General features: G+C 39.3%; 1 protein-coding gene across 1 annotated transcript in view; it reads left to right on the top strand.

Annotated features, from left to right (window-relative positions):
* DPYD (dihydropyrimidine dehydrogenase) overlaps positions 1-22,166 on the top strand; it is a 4,342,678-nt gene that overhangs the window by 925,619 nt on the left and 3,394,893 nt on the right. Inside the window, exon 4 of the mRNA XM_044085707.1 lies at positions 7,697-7,784. Coding sequence (XP_043941642.1) covers positions 7,697-7,784 — 88 coding nt within the window. The remainder of the gene's footprint in view (positions 1-7,696; positions 7,785-22,166) is intronic.

Raw genomic sequence — 22,166 nt, 5'->3', positions numbered from 1 at the left:
GAGCAAAAAATCTGGACAAAGCCATACATAAAGTGGGGGACAAAGGCCCAACAAATAGGGACACTTTTTACATTTTGCTCTTGCAAACTTTGAAAGTTGATAGAATAACAGGTTTTGGATTAGCATGAATTTTATGAAGGATATGAAGTCTGAAATTCAGATGTCTGATTTCTGACGTCAGTCTTCAATGATTTTCCAGTATTATGCCAGAAAACTTCAATTGTATGAGGAACAGAGCAAAAGAATGAGTCAAAAATATGTGAAAATCTGGACAGTTGAGAGTTATGGATTGACTATAAACTTTAGTTATTTTTAAATTTAAAAATTATTTCGCACAGCAATTAACTTGCCAAATCAACAACCTTAGAAAATTCTGGAAATGTATATAAACACTCCTTTCTTCTGGGACATCTCAAAACTCCTCACCAGCCCCAGATAAAGTGCCATATCGAATAATTGACATGTTTAACTTCCACTTCATAGATAGTATACTAAAACCTATAAACCTTTCCTCACCTAAGAAAGACTAATCACTCCAACCCCACAGAAAATCTAACCCTTACAGACTCTGTAAATAGTTACCCCAGTTCATACTTCTCCACCACTCCTTCATAGCCAAGTCCTGAACAGCCACTTTCTCTGTACAATCTGTACCTAACTCATCAATACAAAAACTTCTTACAAAACTAAAGCTGTGTTCCCTCTCTGCTGGCAATTTTCCATCAGAATATCTAAAACTTGCTGCAGATGCAATAGTCTACCCAATTTGTATTCTGATCAACAGGCCCAGCATTGAAAAATCAAACAAGTGTAATGCTAGCAGCTGGAAGAACAAGAATAACTAATCCATCATGTATAAAATCAACTTTTATTGCCAATATAAAATCCACAAAGAATGTAACGCTTTCATCCTTATGTGGCCGATTTAGTAATGCTACACTTTCAGTTTTTTAGTTCCATCACTGAATCCTATGTCCCCAAGCTCTGGAAAAAAATCTATCATTTCCTTGCATGAGGGAGGAAAAAACAATAAACTGTCAAACTATCGACCCATTACTATCATCTCCCCTATTTCTAAACTGCTAGAAAAGTGTATACATATAAAATTAAGAACATTTCTCTTGGACAACAATCTCCTTACACCTACCCAACATGGTTTTCGGCCTGTATATAGTACCACCACAGCATTACTATCCTTCATAGATACTGGACAGGGGCCAATTAACATCAGTAATCTTACTAGACCCATCAAAGGCCTTTGATACAGTGTCATATTCTAAACTATGACAACTCTATACACTAGGTTGCTCCCAAACTACTCAAAAATGGTTCTTCAACTATTTAACTAAAAGGCAGCTGTGTGTGAAATGGCAAACTAACCTATCTGAATACTAGGTAAATAGTACTGAAGTCCTCCAAGGTTCCATTCTTGGACCATTGCTCTTCAATGTATTCACTAACAAACTTCATACTGCCTCCCTCCAAAGTGCACACATCCAATAAGCTAATGACTCCACTATTATCTCTACTTCCAACAACCCCCATCATCTCTTAATAATTACACAAGACACCTTTACCTCTATCGAAACTTGGATAAACAATGCACAACTACTACTTATTCCAAATAAAACTAAGCTTCTGTTGGTCTCTCCAAAGCCATTCTCACATGAATTCAAACTATATTCAGAGAACAAAACTCAAGTTGAAATTGTAACTTGGGCAAAACTTCTAGGCGTCACTATAGACAATAAGCATACCTTTAAACAACATACACTTAATACAATTAAAACAAGAGATGTCAAACATGGTAAACTTTATAGACGCACACAGTTCATGGATACTTCTACAAAAATAACACTAGCCAATACCGTCCTGCTCCCTTCCCCTCCTTTAGGGGGCCCTTATTCTTACTAATCTTCATACAGTCCTAAAGAACAAACTACAACCATGCTATCATAAAACTGCCAAATTTGCAATTGGCATACCAAATCACACCCACCATTGTTTTGCCATCAAAATACTAAATTGGCTAGAATTCATGGTCATATAGAGCCATAGGCTGAGTAATGACCAATCACCCCCAACCATACCAATGCCCATTAAATGACTCTCACTCCCCAGTTACCATAAAACACCACTGAAGCCTGTCGGCATGCATACTATTTTCTTTACGTGCACATTAATCACAGAGATTTGGATTAAAGTTAAAATGTTTTTTATTAAAAATTTTAAGCAAAACACTGTCACCTGCTTGATGAACAAAGTAAAACACTCTCGCAATTGAAAATGGCATAAGCAACAGTAAACTTCTCTTCCCTTGAAACCCATATTTATTTAAATAAATGCACCTGGTAATCCATTAAACTGCAACGGGTGTTTATACCCCCATACTTCTCCATGCCCTCCCAAGCTCTTAGCTCAAGAGTTGAAAACTGACCAAATAATCAGAAACAAATTTTAAATATTTCTCTTCCAAATTTAGAAACTTGCATTAGCAACTATTTTCTGAAGGATACAATCAGAAACTCACATGCATGCCATAATTCAACAACTGTAATCCTAGCAATTTGCCAGAAAGCCATACATTTTACAAGGAATAGACCAAAATAATTCTCAGTTTCTTTTGTTCAAAAATTTTGGATAAAGTCAAAAATAATTGGAAGAGGAGGCCAGCTCAGAGCTTTACTGCCTGTCAAAACCAATTCGTTTAACAGAGTATCAACAGGTATTCATGCAAATGCAGTTTTTTAACAATGAAAATTGTGAAACTCTAATTACTGGAGTTAACTTACTCGAACATTGATTTATGAAAAAAAAATGTTAATGGAAGTCTGGCATTTAGTGTCGAGGAATAAGGTTCCATGCTCTTAATGATGTGCCACCTGTAGTTAAGGATTTTTCTTGCTAACCCCATTTATCTAGTGCTCGACTCTGAGCAAGCCACTTAAACAATGTATATAATGTGGCATTTTACACACACACACACACACACACACACACACACACACACACACACACACACACACACACACACACTTCATATTCTTCTCTTTGTTCTCTCAGACTGCCCTCTCCTCTGTTCTGCAGGTGAAGAATCTGAGAATCATACATTCTGTTGTAAGTTAGTTCAAAAGGCCCATGCTCCCATGACGTAAGGTTGCTGTTGCAGAAAGTGTCAAGGGTTCTTTTCATCTAGGGGAATGTTTAGTATTCTAGCAGCTGGGGCACTTGTGGGACACAAATGTTTCACACTGGGGGTCATGTGTCATAATGTGCACCCTTGGCAATACATTTTCCTGGGTATGCTGCTGAAGGGAGTTGTATGAAAAGTCTAGGAATGTATGGGATACATAGATCTGTTTGAAAGCCATTGAGCATAGCTGTAGTAGTGGTTAATAAGAATACTTTTATTGACTAGGCAACAGAGCATTATGGGATGGAATCATCAGATTACTTATGTTTGCTAACATCAAGGGGAATCTATTTATTTAATTGATTACCAGGAAAGTCTGAATGGTTAGAAGCCCATTTTCAGCAAAGGCCCAGGGAGAAAAGCTCCAAATTATTACAAAACATTTTAAGAAAAATAATTTAAAATCTTCCAAAATAAAACCAAAAAAACCATTTGCAGTAGAAATAATTATAACAAATTAAACATTACAAAAAACATTGGTTAAGAATCGATACAAGGTATATGGCAATCATTTAATATTTAGAAAACTTTTAGACAGATTATAGAGAAATTAAAAGCAAGTTAGTCTAATACAAATAGGAATGCAATATGAAGTGCGGAAAAAGCTGGCTTATGGTGTATTTAGATGGAAAGTCTGGTAAGAGAATTAGATAGTAATAATGCGGTAAGTGAAGAGAGGAGAATATGTAGGTGTAAGGAATGAAAAGGTACTTGCTTACATTTAGGGATATAGCTTATTCTGGTTTTGAGTATGAACAGAGACACATTTTAGCTAGAAGTCTTTCAGAGTGGTTTTGAAAGATAGGAGAGAGGGCATAGACCTGATGGATACAGGTAAGGATTTCCAGGCTTTAGCATCTATACAAGTACAGACAATGCCCAGCTCATTGAAGGAAATATTGTACCATGTGTTAGATCTGGTATGAGCAAAGTATATTTTTGACAGTGCATGTGATATAGTATATCATTTTATCTTCTCACTGTGTCACAGCAGTTGGATCCAACAACACTAAGTGTATTTTATTTGGGATATAGTGAGTTAAGCATAAGCTTAGCGCTTTAGCTGTGATTCCTTATACTAGCAGCATGTAGCAGATAAGCCAGCATGTACTGCACTGATGTCAAGTGAGCCTAATACTGCTGTCCATGATGACTCCAAATTTGCTGTTACATTTGTACTTTAGAACAACATTAAGGTGCCATGGGAAGTTGGTCTTCACTAGAAAGGTGCCATGGGAAGTTGGTCTTCACTAGAAAGGGGTCATCAAGTAAAATTAAATGTGTCTTTGTCATTCATGGGCATAGGTCTCAACCTTCCATCTCCAAAATGAGGAACACTTGCCTTCATAATGTGGAACAAATGGGCAAAATGTGGAACACATACTAATGGCTTACTAAGAACTTCAGCTAGGAAGGTCATAGGATGGTAAAAATATGCTGGTTTTACTTATAAAAAGATCCTTTAATGAATTAATATGATTAATTTCTATTTACCATGGATTTCACTTAAAAAACACTGAATGTGTGACAGACTCTTTCAATGTGGAACTTTGAGGAACATGAACTTTTTAAGACCTCAAATGAGGTACGTTCCTCGTAATGAGGTACACTTGAGAGGTATGTTCATGGGGAGAAATGGTTCCTTAGGGAAAAGTTAACTCAAACTTTAGGCAGTCTGCCACTTTAGATGAAAAAGGTACATTACCCTCTACATAAGAATGCAGACTCCAGAATACTGAAAAAAGGCTAAAGCAACAGCAATTGTGTTGAGACAAAATATATATACTGCCTGCTTGATAGAACTAGGATGCAGTAGTTATGTACAATGAAACATGTAATTACAAAGCTGTGACTTGTCATGGACAATGACAATAATCAAAAGTCACTCTAACACAGAAAAGCATATTTAAATCTTAGAATGTGAAGATTACTGTACCACAGAGTTAAGAGAGCTCTAGAAGATACCACAGTCTCTCAGTTCTGTGATCTCACTTGAGTGAATCATTACTCCTCCACATTTTTGCATAGCATCTGTATCTTAACATCTTAATGCAAGTAATCTGGACAAAGCCAAAAATGATGGGGGACAAAGGCCCTCAAGCAGGGACAAATTTTGAATATTGCTTTTATCACCTAAGGAAATTGCTAGAAGAACATGCTTTGTATAAGCATGCATTTTTCTGAAGGATATGAAGTCTGAAACTGAAATGTCTGTCACTATTTAGTGACTTCAGTCCTCAATGATTTGCAAGAAAGTCACAAACTGTATGAGGAATGGACCAGAAATATGAGAGAAAAAATCTGGCTATTCTGCAAAATTCTAGCCTTTTGAGAGGTTGGCACCTTAATATGTTTAATTGTAACTAAAAATGTTCAAAGAGTTGTGATGCCTGTGACCTGAATACGTTAACCTTGATCTTGAGTTTTTACTGATTTCATAGTGACTTTTCATGGTACAGCTAACACATTGTATTACTAAATCTCAGATTAACTATTTTGATGTGTAGACTGCCTGGCTAAAGCTCTTTGAAAAATAAATTCTAGGAATGTGCAGAACACCTGCTATGAATGATATAACACTAAAGATAAAACTATCTATGGTGTAGAACAAAAGGAAAGCTACATGTGTCTGAAAGTAATGGTTACCTTAAACCTTTCCTACAAGTTTACCATGTTTAGAAATGGTATGGTTTCTGTCAAGTTTATTTTTTGTTTTAAATATTATTGTAGCACTTATTCCAAGAGTTACTTTAGTGCACAAGCTTTTAATGAATCAGAAAATGAACACCCTAAATTAGCATAAAACATACATCAACTTTATATGTTTATTTAAATCATGTTTATAACATGCTAATAAGTTGTTATATGTTCTGTAGTTTTTTTTTACTTCCTTTGCCTCTTCAAAATATTTTCTGTTAATTACACACGGACACGCACGCACACAAGCCACATATTGTGAATGCTACAGAGCTGCAGGAAGTACAACTGTAGGGCATTGTTAGCGTAGTTTCAGTAAATATATGGACAGCACTCGGATGTAGAATAGTTATCTCAATGCAGCATAATACAATCTAAGAAGTATAAAGACGTGCTTTTCTCTGCCTGTTTACAGTACTAGAGCTTTGTCACTTTAAAGCTATTGTCATCAATAAATTCAGCAATAAGACTGAAACTGCAATTTTTTTATCACTATTTGAGGAACAATGTAATGAAAGTGCAGTTTTGCTTTAAGCCTTTAATTTTTACTGATAAATTATTTTTGTTTGTTTTATAGTATTGAATTATGACCATTTCTTCATATTGCAAACAATGCATAATAACTACAGATTAAAATATTAAAAGAAAAAATTGCTTGGTTGTGTGTAAAACAAAAGTAATTTAAATGTTACTTGTGAGAAAAATTATGAAGAACTGGGGTTTGTAATAATTGGTAGTGTATTCCCATAACTACTCTGCCTGATTTTCCACAGTATTCAATCATTGAAAGCAATTTAGGTAATAACATTCTGGCATATATTTCTTAGTGTTTTATTTATGCCATATGCCTGGCTCATTGAAATGCAGAGCCTTTCCTATCTGGTAAATGTACTCCATAATATCTATTATGGCATGGTCAAAGGATAATTTATTGTCAAATAGAAAAATAGGTCAACACTAATGTCACCTGATGATCAACCACCCAAGTTTAATAAAACATCTCTCCAGCATGCATTCCTGCACAGCAGTTGATATTTTAGTAGGACTACCTGGGTACAGCGGTAGTGTAATTACCTAGCTGTCAGTGTGATAAGTGGGATTAATGGCAGCCTCATGCACTTTAGTCTGCCGAGTGCTTAGAGAATTGCAAGATGGGATTATTATAGGAGCCTGTCTGCAGAACAGTATTCATGGCAGGAAAAAAGCAGGAAAAAAATTGCTACAATTTACTCTTCCATTGCCCTGCCTCATTAACATCTGGCATTTTCAGCAGCTGTTTATTTGTGAACTAGCATAATAGTAAAAGTGAAATGATTTATTGTTGATTTTCTGCAGCTACTCCTGTTACATTGTTCATCTAAACACTTGAGCTTCAGTGTTAAATTCAAATTTAATACGACTGCTCCGTATTGCCAGTAAATGATGGTGCATGGTACACATTCTGCCCTAAAAAGTTGTAATTTGATTTCATATGTTAAGTTAGCATAATATGGGTACTGATACTGATGTCAGAAAGCAAATCATTCATCTATAACTGCAGCTCATACAAATCTCTTGACAAAGTTGAGGCGTGCATACTTGCATTATAACTTAACTGTATTATATGCAGAAAACTAGACCTGCAAGTACAAGTTATTAAAAAAGACATTGAATTACTATTTTCACCCTCGCTTAGTAGTGTTCCAGTGTGTAAATCTAGTTGTTTGCTTGCATCAGATTTGCTTTTCTGCATTTAGATTTAAGACTTGTTTTTCGGAACTAGAAAGTAAAATCCTGAATGTTTTCTTAATTTTTTTTGCCTCTTAGGTGCTTGAAGTGTGCTGATGCCCCTTGTCAGAAAAGTTGCCCAACTAATCTGGACATCAAATCATTCATCACAAGTATTGCAAACAAGGTAGCTCAAACTTTAAATGTCTGTACTTTAAATGTCTGTACTTTGTATATGTATATACATATATATATATATATATATATATATATATATATATATATATATATATATATATATATATATATATATATATACACACACAAACATGTATAACTCTGGTTTATTTTTTCGCATGAATTTCTAGGACAACATGATGACAGTGGTTGTGTTAGACATCAGTATGTACAACTCATCACTTACAGTGCCTTTTTTGTAGCTGTGAGACTGCACATCCTTGCTCCATTCAGCTGCACACATTTATAAACACAAACCTTGAGAAGATAACCACATAATATCAGATGAATTTTTATGTATGCATCCACTAGGTAATAGGCAGCAGCCATTTGGTGGCATGGTTTTAGGGATAAAAAGGCTTGCTCTGGACCTGCTTCACAATGGTGTTAATGGAGTTGAACTGTTTGGCTGTATAGTACTGCCGCATCTTGACCCCTTTAGTGCCTGGCTTGAGATTTATCAGTGTGCATCAGAATCCTAGCTTCTGTTGTGGTACAGCTGGTGCAGACATGCTGCAACAGTTGAAAGTGATGAATTTCTGCAAAATTAAGAAGCCAAATATGTTCTAGCTCCTGGAGCTTTATTTTGACCTAACAGGAACGATGTGAGAGGAAAGGCCCTTTTAAATATTTCTTGCTATCTCAGGCTGTAGGAGCAGTATCTCAGGCTGTAGGAGCAGAGGAAACAGTTTTATGTTCTAGTTGAGGATTTTTGATACTTCAAGCCTCTGTACAGTCATAGCCAGCCTTAGGCATGGGCCAACTAGGTGGCCATCCAGGGCGCCACTATAGTAGGTACATTTTTCCAGTATTTATTTAGTGTAGGTAGACCAGGATGAGGGCACCAGGTGGTGTGGTGGGGGGAGCCATGGAGCCCTTTTGCCTAGGGCACCAGTTGACCTAAGGCCACTCCTGTCTAGAGCCTCAGTGCTTTGAATAATCAGTACCAGGTGGAACAGCTGCTATTAAAAATTATTTTCAGTTTACATTTGTTTAACCTTTTACCTTTTGCTTTGGGTGGCACTAATGCATTGATAATTCACTTTTGTAACTGCTGAGATAAGTCTGTAATAAAGGTATTTTGCCTGAACTAATAAACTATGTTTAGGTGTGGTGTGTTTGGAGTGCTAGAACACCTAAAAACACCCACAAAACTGAACCTGGATGCCCCTGTTCAGCGAAACAATAAACCACGGAGAGAAATGTAGGCAGACTTCCATTTAATAGTAAGAGCCACAAAACACAAAAACGTATTCAACACTTTGTTTTTGTTTCTAGCACTTCCTCAGATGTGGGCTGTCAAAAACCAGTCCAGTCTTACAATTCCTTCTTCAATGAAAGAAGGATTGCAACAAGTAATAAGCTCCCCACGTGGAGTGCTAGAACACCACCAGTATGGGAAACAGCTAATACATTGGCATAAGTCGGGTATCTGGCACACATGTTAACACTTTTGGCCACAGCTACAATTTTCTTGGAAATAGAAGACCGCCTTAAAGTTTTGTCATAAATTAAATGAAACTTGCTGTAGAATCACACTGCTTTACAACAGAAACAAGCTTTAGAAATGGCCGAGGCCTACCAGAATTGTACAGATGTTTTGACCCACTTCAACAGGTGAACTCCTTTCTGCTCTTAACAGTCAGGGCATCCATTTTTTTTTAAAAATGGTACCACAATTAAGTAAGAAGAATGTGTGCTACATGTTTCTGTGATTGTTTAAGAGAGACCAACAGCAAAGTATACAATCCTGTTATTCCCATTCCTTACTGGGGAACATCAGAACATGTCCACGCATGCCTTTGATGTTTATTGACTTGCATGAGGTGCCATTTTCTGAAGAAAATGGCTGACTATTGCTGTGCTGACTACTAGAAGCAGAAAGTAGGTAGCCTATTCTATACAACACTGTCAATAACGGATATGGGGAAGTCTTGAGATCTTAGCTGAAATGTGAGAAAAATGATCTGATCAGAGTATAGTATTTTCAGAGTCACATTGACACACTGATGTCCCACTCACCAGGTTGAACAAGGAGAAAATTACAGTCAGCTGCCTGTCGCGTGCCAGGATCCACCACATAACGCATGCACTCAAGTCACTCCACAACAAGTACAGATATGGCTCTGTCATTTGTCCATGTTGGAGTGAATGACTTGAGACGTACCTCCCTGGACTACATGAAAAGAGACATGGAAGAGGTCTTGGATCATGTGGCCCAGGCAGGTATGACCCTAGCCCTGAGTGGCATCCTGCCTTCGCCCAGAATGATACCACAATATAAGGACAACATGATTGACTTCAACAATTGGCTAAGCTTCTGGTGTCATTCAAAGGGGATTCAGTATCTGTCTGCCTGGGATGACATGATCGACAGACCATGATGCTTTGCCAGAGATGGTCTGCACCTGTCGCCCCTGGGATTCAGGTTACTGGCTAAGGCTCTTGCCACTCCTATAGTGCCTTTTTTAGGCAAAGTTCAAAGGACAAAACCAACACCGTAACAGGTACAAGCATGCAAAATCTGAAGGTAATGCTACTCAATGCTAGAAGTCTAAACCTCAAAATGCACTCTCTCGAGGCACTCCTAAAAATGGAGAACATCGATATCTGTGCAGTAACTGAGACCTGGTTCAAGGCTACAGAGAGCACTCCTGCAGTACCAGTCTACAACTCTTACCACACTTTTTGTCCATCAAACCAGGACCGAAACACTAAAGGTGAAAGAGTGCCAGTAATCACCAAGGATATTCACACCACCAGGCTAGTTGCCAAACACAATGCGTCTGAAATTCTCCAGGTGCAACTAACACTAGGTAAGACGGCAATCCAAATTGTAGCTTGCTACAGATCCCCCACCATGCCCCAAGATTCTCAATACACCTTTCTAAACATACTGGAAAATATTAAGATAGAACCAAACACCCTAATACTGGGTGATTTTAACTACCCTGCCATTAACTGGGAAAACTACTTGTGTACCAACACCTTTGCCCAGTGGTTCTTGGAAGTCATAAATTCCAATGCCCTGGATCAACTACTCCATAGTCCCTTTTAGATGAAAAAACACACAATCCGCTGGTCGGTACAATAAAGGTGTATCCAGCACAAAACCACGCTTCAAAAAGTATTGTAAAACTGGATAGTAGTTTTAATATATAAACGAATACCAACAGCACAAAGTACAGCAACCATAGATTCATAGTCCCACCAGGGGCTCCAATATCCTAGACCTGGTCATTACCAACATGGGAAATCAATGCTCCACACCAATGGCCACCCCCTCGTTAGGTCTAACCATAAGCTAATCACCCTTAACATCCGCATCCCACCCACACCCCCTAGTAAGGAAACCTCCATAAAAAACTTCTCCAAAGCCAACTTCATGCTACTCAAGTCAGAAGTGACAAACTTTGACACCTATGCAGACGGGAACTGAAAGTTCAACTGCTGAATCCTACACTAAGGTACTGTATGAGCACATCCACTCATGCATGAATCGTGCCATCCCGAATAGAACCAATATGCTCTCATCCCAAAAAAAGGAAGCCAATCTGGTGGTCCCCTGCCATAAACAAACTTTACAACAAAAGAAGAAACTGTTGCAGAAAAGAGGAAAATCCCAGGATGCAAAAAACTCCCTTACAAGCCTCAGTAAGAAACTGGGATCCCTCATAAAATCCTCCAAAGCTAGTTACGAAAATAAAATTTCCAAAGATTCCAAAGACAACCACAAGGCATTCTATAACTATGTCAAGAATCTAAATGGTAATGCTCAGATCTGCTCTGAGCTAAAACAGAATGGCATTAAATATACTGATCCCAAGGATATTGCCAATATCCTGGCAGATCGATTCAGTGCCAACTTCATCCCGCTCTCACCCTCTAAATGGCCCATCTCAATACTGGAAGATTGCCATATTCCGGTAATAACAGCCACACAGGTAAAAAACACACTCTCCAAAGCTAAGAATACAGCATCCATGGGACCAGATGACATCCCGGGCTGTGTACCACATGAACTATAATATAAACTGGCACCTCACCTAAGTGTCATGTTTAATTATAGTCTCACCTCAGGTTTTGTGCCCACTGAGTGGCGCAGAGCTACAGTTATCCCACTCCACAAGGGGGGATCCACCTTGGATCCCGGAAACTACCGTCCCATCAGTCTGACCAGCCTTATCTGCAAGGCCATGGAGCGTATTATCATGGATCTTGTCTCCTGAACCTGATTGACTTCTTTGAATCATTCTCCAGAGTCATGGACAAGGGTAAGGTGGTTCCCACAGCCTATCTAGACCTTGTCAAGACCTTTGACACCATCCCCCACTCTGGAATCATAGATAAACTTACTAAGCTGGGCATTAATCCCTACGTCACCCAATGAGTTGCTAACTGGCTTACTGATAGAACCCACACTGTAAAAGTAGCCAACTCCAAATCCAACTCCATACAAGTGGAGTACCTCAGGGTTCAGTTCTGGGACCGCTCTTGTTTGGCATCTGCTTCTCTGAAGTACAGGCCAAACACTAAGGGACTCTGGCTAACAAAGTTTGCAGATGGACTGCAAACTGGGAGCCATTATTGAATCCCCAAATTATGTGGATACTCTACAAAAAGGGCCTTACAGAAACAAATGCTTGGTGCCAGAACCATGGGCTCAAGCTCAATGCCAAGAAATGTATAGTTATCCCCTTTGGGAAAAACATGTACCCGTGAATTACCATATAGGTGGCAGTACACTAAACACCGAAAGTGTGATAAGAGACTTGGGGACACAGGTGGACAATGGTCTCACCTTCGATAACCACATCGCCACAACAGTCAGGAAATCCTGTGTGGCACACCTCATCACTAAGGGCTTTTCATCTAGAAAAAAAGAAGGTCATTGTCCCACTGTACTCATCCCTCATTAGACCCATTATAGACTAGAACATCTTGTTTGGTATGTACCTCTCAAGACATCTGCATCAACTGGAAATACCTCACTAAAAGAATCGCAAGCCTAAAGCAGATGCCCTACGCTGACTGCCTTAAAAAACTCCAGCTATACTCTGTCGCATATCGCCTACTCAGAGGCGATCTCTGCTTAACATACAAGGCCATGTCAAACCCAGAGCTGTTGGACATGCTACACTTCAAGAAATCCCAATCCCTCAGAGCCACATGCTCCGGGGATCTAAACCTTGTCATCAAAATAAAACATGCTGGAGGGATGGGTTCCTGACCCAGAGACTCCCCAGACTCTGGAATAGATTGTCCATACATGTCAAGCAGAGCGCCTCTTTGGCCCTCTTCAAAAGGAACCTTGACGATTGGATGGGAGAAAGGAAATTCACCCCAGGGATCACGTCAGTTGCCCTGCTAGACAGGGGTCCAGGGAAGGAAATAGTGTGGGAAGAAATAGCCAGGGAATTGTTATGGCTAGGCTTGTATAGGCCCTAGGGCTGATAGCCTTGTACCAACCTATGAACTTGCTAGTAATAATTTAAGTGAGTTCAAATGTACTGAAGCTGTTCTGCAGGAAATCACCTCGGGCAAACCAAATGTTTTTTTTCCCCAGAAGGCAGGTCACTCCCCCCTCCCCTCACTTCTGCACCTTCTGTTGGTAGTAAGGACTCATATACCCTAACTTATTTATACAAACTTCACATTCTGGCAGAAATGAGAAAAGGGCAAACTTATGATTTCTAGTTGAAATGTTTTGCTGAATCAAGGTTACAAAGTCTGAAACTCTAACTTGTCATTCAGCTAGCAGTTTCCTGTATTTTCGTATGTGTGCTTTCTCAGACCAGTGGTTATACTTATATGATCTGTTTCAACCAGCCAAAAAGGAGAATTGCTGGCAAGGAAAGTCTTTTTGCAGAAACTTCCCAGTATTAGCTAAAGGGGATCCAACCAAGAGATGCAAAGAAACATGTGATCCTGTTTAAAAGCACTTGTGTACAGAGCAGCTTGCCCAACTAAAACAGGTGCTCTAAGGAGATGGACTCCACACAGTGAGAAAGACCATTCTTTAGTGAAGGAGTGTGAGTAAACTAGGGACTAATAACCCTGAAGCCTAAAAAGTACTGTCCTTACATGGCAAGGTAGGTAGGTAGGGAGTGGTACTGCTATATTATCTTCCTGACAGGTGGTTTACACATCACAAAGATGGATATTTGTACTGAAAATCCTCTGTACAGGAGCAACAAATGAAATGCAGTGTAAATAGACCTTTAAAGTTTTATTTATAAAGTTGTACGTAATGTAAATAAACCTGAAAAACACTTTGCTTGTACTACTGAATAGGATATAAATGACACTGTGAATAAACTAAGAATACAGAAATTTAAAATATCTGCAAATGGAAGTCATTATAGAAGCAGTCCAGGAATGAAACAGTATGATGATTCTTGGCTGAAGGCTGGTTGCAAAGAAACTGCTTAGTTACCAACACAGACAGAGTATAATGTCTCCAAGCATACAAAAAGTATTACCCTATGGCAAAGTCTTTGGTCAGTACAGATTATGTAGCACTTGAGCAATGTGTAGGGTCTGTAACCCTCGAATGACATGAACTAAGAGTAGAGATAGATTTTCCATATTTTAAAGGTATGCAATGCAGGGGATTGCTGAGTTTTATACCTCACAGCTGTCCAGATTTTTGTCTCATATTTTTTATTGTACTTCATAAAGTTTGTGGTTTTCTGGCAAATCATTTAAGATTGATATCACTAATAAATGGTAGACATTTGAGTTTCAGACTTTGTATCCTTCAGACAATGCATGCTACCTGTTATTCTAGCAACTTTCTAAGTTTATAAAAGGAATAATTAAAATCTGTTCCTGATTTTTGACCTTTGTTCCTACCATTATTTTTACTTTGCTGTGCTAAGTGATTGAGGGGTATGCTGGGATTAGATGGTTATACAGGATTCATGGCATGCTATGATGAAGTCATGTTTTCCAACTCTCATCTCTTTTGGATTCCCACCAAGAAAAAGAGTAAATGACCTAGGATGGTGTATGTGATGTTGCAAGTGCTGTAGGCTGAACCTTCTATGAGGAAGAGGAAGAACCTGCACTGTTTACTGATCTAATTTTATGTCATCATAGAGAGTGAAGCCACTGTTATGGAAGCCTGACAAAATGTGCAGGTATTGTAGGATCACAGGATAATAGGAATTTACTAGACTATTAACCCTAAAGGCCCTTACAAGCATAGCCAAGTTCTACCCTAATTTCCAAGATCAGCACCTAGTGCCCCTGTGCAAGAGATACACAGATGGAACAGCCAGGGTGAATTTACGGTTACCCAACCAATCGTCCAGATTACACTTAGTGGGACAATGAGGTACTCTGTTTGACATGAAGTGGGAACCTGTTCCAAAGGTGTGATAACCTCTGAGAGACAAATCTGTCCCTCCAGCAAGTTCTATTAATGTCACGTACCAGGTTAAGGTCTTTAGAGCAATTAACCCCTGTGCCCTTTGACTTATGGAGATGCAGCATTTCCAATAAAGCAGAGTCACAGATCACCTTGTATGCTAGGCAGAGATCACCTCTGAGTAGTCTCTGTGAAACAGAATAGAGTAACAGAGATTTCAGATGATACACAACAGGACAGATACTGAAGACCTTGAACTTTCCTTGTGAGGAACTTTTGTAGTTTATCCAGTTGTCGCAGGTGCTGGGAAAGGTAGATACCAGAAGGGGCATTGTTCTCGATTATTAGTCTGATGAGGGAAAAGTACAGGGAGGTTATAACTTCTTTTTTTCTGGAGGCAACATAGAATGCCCTTCTTACCACTGCGGAGACATGGTGGTCAAAGGTAAGGCTGTTGTCAGCCTGTATGCTCAGGTGTCTCACCACTGAGTAAAAAATGACCACCACAAATGAGAAAAGTGCAAAATACAACCAGCCAGTGAATCCAACACAAGTTGCAAAATACAGCCAGCCAGTGCCACTGAGTGCCTACTTAAGGTATTGCTATTGATGTGGTAGTTAGCAGGAACATTGTCCTTCCTGAAAGGGATGATAATACATTTTATTTGCATTGAGGTTAAGGCTATGACTTTGGTACCAATCATTTGTTTGTGTAAGACTTTCTTGTAGGATGTTGACATCTTTTGGAGATTCTATGACTGCTCCCAGTTTGCAGTCATCAGCAAACTTTGTCAGCCACAGACCTCTAGTTTTGCTTGTATTTTGTAGAAATAGATTCCAAACAGAAGAGGTCCCAGGACTGAACCCTGTGGGACACAACTGTTTACAGGTCTGCTGTTGGAGGTGGATTTCCCTATTTTGACTGTATGGGTTCTGTTAGTGAGCCAGTTAGCAACCCATCTAATGATATAATGGTTGATACAAAGCTGAGTGACTTTGTCAATGATACCTGAGTGGGGAACAGTGTCTAATGCCTTGGCTAAGTCTAGGTAGGCTGTATGCACAGATATCCCCTTGTCTAGGCCTTGGTGACTGTCTCAAAGAAGTTTACAAGGTTTAACAGGCATGATCCCCCTTTGACAAATCCAAACTTAGTAGGGTCAAGTGTTTGGAGATTACCTCTATCTTTGATGATAAGGTCCATGATGATTTGCTCCATGGCCTTGCAGATAAGGCTAGTCAGGCTACTAGGTCTGTAGTTCCCAGGTTCAGTGGAAGCAGCACCTCTGTGCAAGGGAATAATGGTGGCCGTTTTCCATTCAGCTGGGATGAATCTGGTGCTTAGAATATGATTGAAAGAGTATACAATGATGTTGCAAATTCCTGTTGGAGCCCATGTAGGATGCAGCCTGGGATGTTATCAGGACCCATAGATGCTGTGTTTTTGGCAATAGAGAGGGCATTTACAACCTGCTCTTTAGAGATGCAAAGTAGGGGACAGGTGGTAGGCATATAATGGGGTACCTGTGGTGGGAACAGGGGAAAGAAGTTTTCACAGAACCTGTCAGTTAACAGGTTAGCTATGCCCACAGGCTCAGTATATGTGGTATAATTTACTACCAGTTTGGCACAAATATGGGCCTTTTCTTTTAGGTTATGGATGTAAATAAAGAATGCCTTACATCTGTCTTTAGTTGAGGAAGCTAATCTGAATTCATAGTTTGCTTTGGAGGACCTCACAAGAAGTCTTATTTACTTGTTTAAGCTGATGAGGAGGGAGTGTTTCCAGTTTAGGGCACACTCCCTCTTACTGTTTGATAGCAATTTCTTCCTCTTATTGTATTGTAAAGCCTGTTAATGGCAGTTGTCCACCAGGCAGGTTTGCTCTTCCTTGATCTTGTTTTGGTCCTATCAGGTACGGCCGAGTCAATGCAGTTATACAGGTGTTTGTATAAAGCATTGGTGTAGCTCTGCATAGTTACCCATTCCATCTGAGGGGCGAGGTGCAGTGAAGCTATTTGTACCATCCCATAAGAGGTTATAATCCGCTTTGGAGAAGTTTTTTAGTTTTATTTGCTGCTGGGGGGGGTATCACGTGTGATAATTACTTCAAATGAGACTGATATGTGGTCAGATCTTATCAGGGAAGACCTCACAGTGGGGGGTGCTACAGTGGTTCTCCATTTTGGTAAGCACCAAATCCAGGATGTTGGCACCCCTTGTGGGGTTGTCAACAAGCTGGTCCAGGACATTGGAGTTAACGAAGTCAAGGAACCTTTGGGCAAGTGAGTTTGAGCACGAGTAATTACCCCAGTCAATGGATGGGTAGTTAGTCACCCAAAACCATGATGTTCAGATGTATCTTGATAGACTCAAGTAGATCCAAATAGGCAGAGTGGGTAACCTGATTCATGGAGAGGGTCTTGTAGCTGGCAATGACTTGAACTGGTGTCCTATCAACAGTTAATTGCACCTGAAGTATCTCCAGGCAATCATGCTGTTTAACCAATCTGGAGGTGTATTTATCTTTAATGAATATTGAAACACTGCTTCCTTTAGTGTTCATGCCTTCAGTTTGTGGTCTAAACATGTGGAAGGAGGTATAACCCAGTATAGGTGGGTGCTGTCCACACCTTTGAACCAGGTCTTCATGACTGCAGAAATGTCTTTGTCTTCCAAAATGAGGACTGCTTCTAGTGAGTGCAGTTTTGTGTTAAGACTCCTAGCATTTAGCAGCATAACTTTGAGGTTGTTTTTAGATGGAGTTTTTAACATCAGGGAATTTTGTCCTTGAGACACTGCATAGAAAAGGCACTATGGGGGTGGCAAGGACTGTCGGTCCTGTCATCCCAGGCTGACAGATACTGAATCCCCTTAAAATGACACCAGAAACTAGGCCAGTTATTGAAGTCAGTAATTTTCTGTTTGTATTGAAGCATCATCCTAGGTGAAAGTAAAATGCTGCTTAAGGCTAGGGACATACTTGCCTGAGACACATAGACCAAGAGCTCAGTCATGTGTCTCTCCATATAGTCCATCTCAAGTCATTCACACCAACATGGAATATGACGGAGTTATAACAGTACCTGTTGTTGAGAAACTTGAGTGCATGTGTGATATGGCATATCCCTGGCACCTGACAGATAGCTGACCATGACATTTTCCTTATCCATCCCGGTGAGAGGGACATCTGTGTGTCTCATGGTGGACTCACCTATGACTAATATGCTTGGTTTTCTGGTTTACCTTAAGGGCTTAACAAGTGACACGCTGGTGTGTAAGCTACTACATGTATTGTGTTTTCCGGAGGAAGTATTGTGTGTAGCATGTTTGTGTTTGGGAGGTTTCTGGTGTTGTATGTATGTGTCTGGTGAGGACCTCCGCATATGTAGGTATGTGTGATGTGGACTTGGATGGAGTAGAGAAGAGGTGTGCATGCTGACAACATTGTCACATGTACTAACTGGTGTGAGAGAGTATGGATTCAATGTTCTTAATATAGTTGCATCTCTCACATGTTGTGTTTGTGTGAACTAGGAGCAGAGGGTTGTTGGTGAACATGAGGCAGATGCTACACTGCCTTAGGATGCTGATGTCGACCAAGCTGGCTGGAGAAACTGTGGGAAATTCTTTCCATAGTGTTAGTTACATTTATATAGTCGGAAAAAGAGGTTTCACTTGGGAATGGCTAGTGGGTGAGAGGTTGTGCTGGTACCTCTGAGGCTAGGTTTAGTGTACCACCTGACAGTAGAGCAGGGCTGCAAAAAAACTGTGTAGGACCATAAGCAAAGTGTTCAGGGTAAATTTAACAAACAAAATATTTGTTTCCATAACCACCAATGCTAACTGCTGCTATGTGGCAGTGTACGGTAGTGTCCTACATGCAAACACAGGGCTTAAATTAAACAAAAAGTAACATTTTTAACTCAAACTAGCCAATAAGGGTGCTGTCTGAGTTCTAGTCCAATCATTCTTGAATACATGGGACCCAACAGTTAATATCTCATTTTTTGCATTAGACAGAGATCAAATATTAATGCAGTTGAGTTTGCCATTGTGTAAGCTTTAAGATGAATTTTTTTAAAACCTTGTACATAGCATTGTTTTTGAATTATTGATGCAAATATGAACAAGCAATATTTGATGCCTAGAGGTGTTAGTAGGAGTTAACTGCAGATGCACCGGGTGGCATCACTCGGATGTAATGAGAGGCAGCACACCTTTATTTCCAGGTAACATTAGCTACCTGATATTATGAGTAGGTGAACTAATGGAGATACTGAGGCCAACCAGACACCTCACAGCCTTGTATGTAATAAAGGGGCATTAGCCCTTTCCATACTGTGAGGAATCTTTCAGTCTGTAGAAACCCAGTTTAGGCTGCATGGGCCTGTTTGTTGTTCCAGCAACTGATGGATAAGCTTATATGGCCATTATGCAGCATGGCATGATCATTTACAGACAGAATTCAGCATACAGTATGCTTAAATTGAGAAGTACCTGCCCTCCTTTAGAAGGTCTGTTTTATAGTCTGCTATGCCATTGGCTTGGCAGAGGATCAGCGTTTGAGTGCCTTGTGAATGGACGACCAGTGAAACCTTGGACAGAAAAGGTGGGTGTCATCCAGGGATAACCTTGTTCAATGAACAAGAACAAACTGAAGGCCTTGTTGTATTTGTTCAGCTATTAAGTCTTCTTTCCTCTCAGACTGCAACTCTGGCAGTCCCTGTCATAAACATGACACGTGTCCCTTTGTTTAACCATGTGACATTTAATTTTCACTGGTGTTTATTATACAGAGGGAAGCGTCATAAGTATGCATGAGCCATTTTGTTTTCCACATCGTTGGGGAATTAGGACCGTCCTGTGATGTATTTTAGTAGGATATTTTCAGATTGGAATGATAACACTCTTCTGTTTTATACCCAACATGAACTTGTATTTGTTTCACAAAAGTATAAAATAATTTCAAATACTTGATTTAGTAACCTGGAATATATTCTGTGTTAAATCTTTATTATCTTGTTTAGTTCCCTACCCTGGAAAATGCATTCAGGTAAGGTAATAATTGGCTTTCACATGGGCTATAAATATACTTCAGTAATTGCTTCTGTTGTGGCTCTTCTAACTCCTCGCTGGCAATGCTTCCCTCTACTAGCCCAGGAAGTACTAAAAGCTGGGATTATAGATCACTAATTGGTTCTTAGTTTTACAAGTATTAGTGTATATTATTGATCACTGACTTAGGTCAGTTTATAACATGCTGAACTTCCTTCCAACACGCTGCCATCGATTGTGGTGTTACTGTCCTAGTTTTCTGACCAGGGAGTGTTGTGTGACCCAGGCTGCTTGTTTTTCACATCCCAACTTGCAGAGGAGGAATGGGTGTGAACTTGTCTGCATGCTTCAACTTAAAAGGCTGCACCTAAAGCTTTTAGCTAGTTTCAGATTTAAGTGTGTGTGTATGTTAGTCTGTTAGCCGTTATGTCAGTGAAGCAGACTGCAGCGGTTTGAACTTTGTGTGGCCTAAAAGCTGCTGATAGAGAAGCTGCTTCAGATATACCCCAGTAATAAAAGCTGCTGATAGAGAAGCTGCTTCAGATATACCCCAGTAATAAAAGCTGCTGATAGAGAAGCTGCTTCAGATATACCCCAGTAATAAAAGCTGCTCATAGAGAAGCTGCTTCAGATATACCCCAGTAATAAAAGCAGCTGATAGAGAAGCTGCTTCAGATATACCCCAGTAACCCAGAAAGTGGGACCAGAGCAGTGATTATTTTCTGATTCAGAAACTGTGCCATCACTAAAAGTATGAATGTGCAGAGGATTAGTCTGAGCAAAGCTGGAAGATTCTGAAGAGGACAGAAATGGGTCATTGACTGTTCAAGTATCCATTCTTCATTTGTGTTACTCTATACCTGTATTGCAATGACTCTTGCATCCATTTCCCTGTTGTGGGAAGAAACAAGAATATGTAGAGATGGATGTATAATAAAGACTCTTTTTAAAGTAAGGTGTTATTTGGGTGCAGCTTGTGTGTGCTGTACCCTAGAAGGCAGATTATGATACACTAATACCATTGACTTAGGTGCTAACCTTGTCACTAAATGCAAAAAGTCTACCGCATATACACGTGTATGTATGCTGTATGTAGTATATGCAAATATGCTTGCTTATGGGTGTGTGATGCCTACATGATGTATGGCTCACTAATGATAATGTTAGTACAGAACAAAGAAGTAGTTTAACAACATAGTTCATAAACAGAAAAGCAACAGACTGCTTGCCTATGCTTGTACGTAAAGGTTTCCTCCTAGCTTGTCCATTTGAAAACTGTCTTCCTTGCTTTACTCCAGACTGATACCTTAATTTGCACAGATATATTGTATTGAAGGTCATTTTATTTTTGGATAGAATCATATCTTATATGATATATGCTTATTAGATGCATGTATATTTTACTATGAAATGGCGCTAAGCTGTTTACCTTAGAGACACAAGGTGTAAGGTTTCATTCTCACATGGGGTAATTGACTAGGCTTAAAATAGTCCACAAGGACAGCTAACCTAGTACTAATCTATGAATCTATATATACACACATACACACACATACACATTATATCAAGAAGAGCTTGTGTAGGTAAAAAGTGCATCTGCAACACATATTAAGCCCTTTTTGAATTAATTAAACATTTTATTTCTGTATTGAAAGTGGTGTACACAATTCTGTAATTTAAATGGTGATAGCATTAGCATCCTACAATTCCAACAATAATAATGCAGAAATAAATCCTAAGATCTGTTTAATATTGATGTGTTGTAACTGCTGAAGTTACCTCTCCCCCTCCAGTTTACACATTTCTTTTGATTTAGTTCCCCATGCTTTCTTGGTGCACCTGTGTGGACATTCTTGAAATTTATTTGGATGGTGCAAAATATGTGGGGTTATCTCAGTATTT

This window comes from Protopterus annectens, chromosome 10.part0 (assembly GCF_019279795.1).
Source record: "Protopterus annectens isolate FY-2018-M chromosome 10.part0, PAN1.0, whole genome shotgun sequence".
Lineage (NCBI taxonomy): Eukaryota > Metazoa > Chordata > Ceratodontiformes > Protopteridae > Protopterus > Protopterus annectens.
This window is presented reverse-complemented; position numbering and strand designations above follow the sequence as displayed.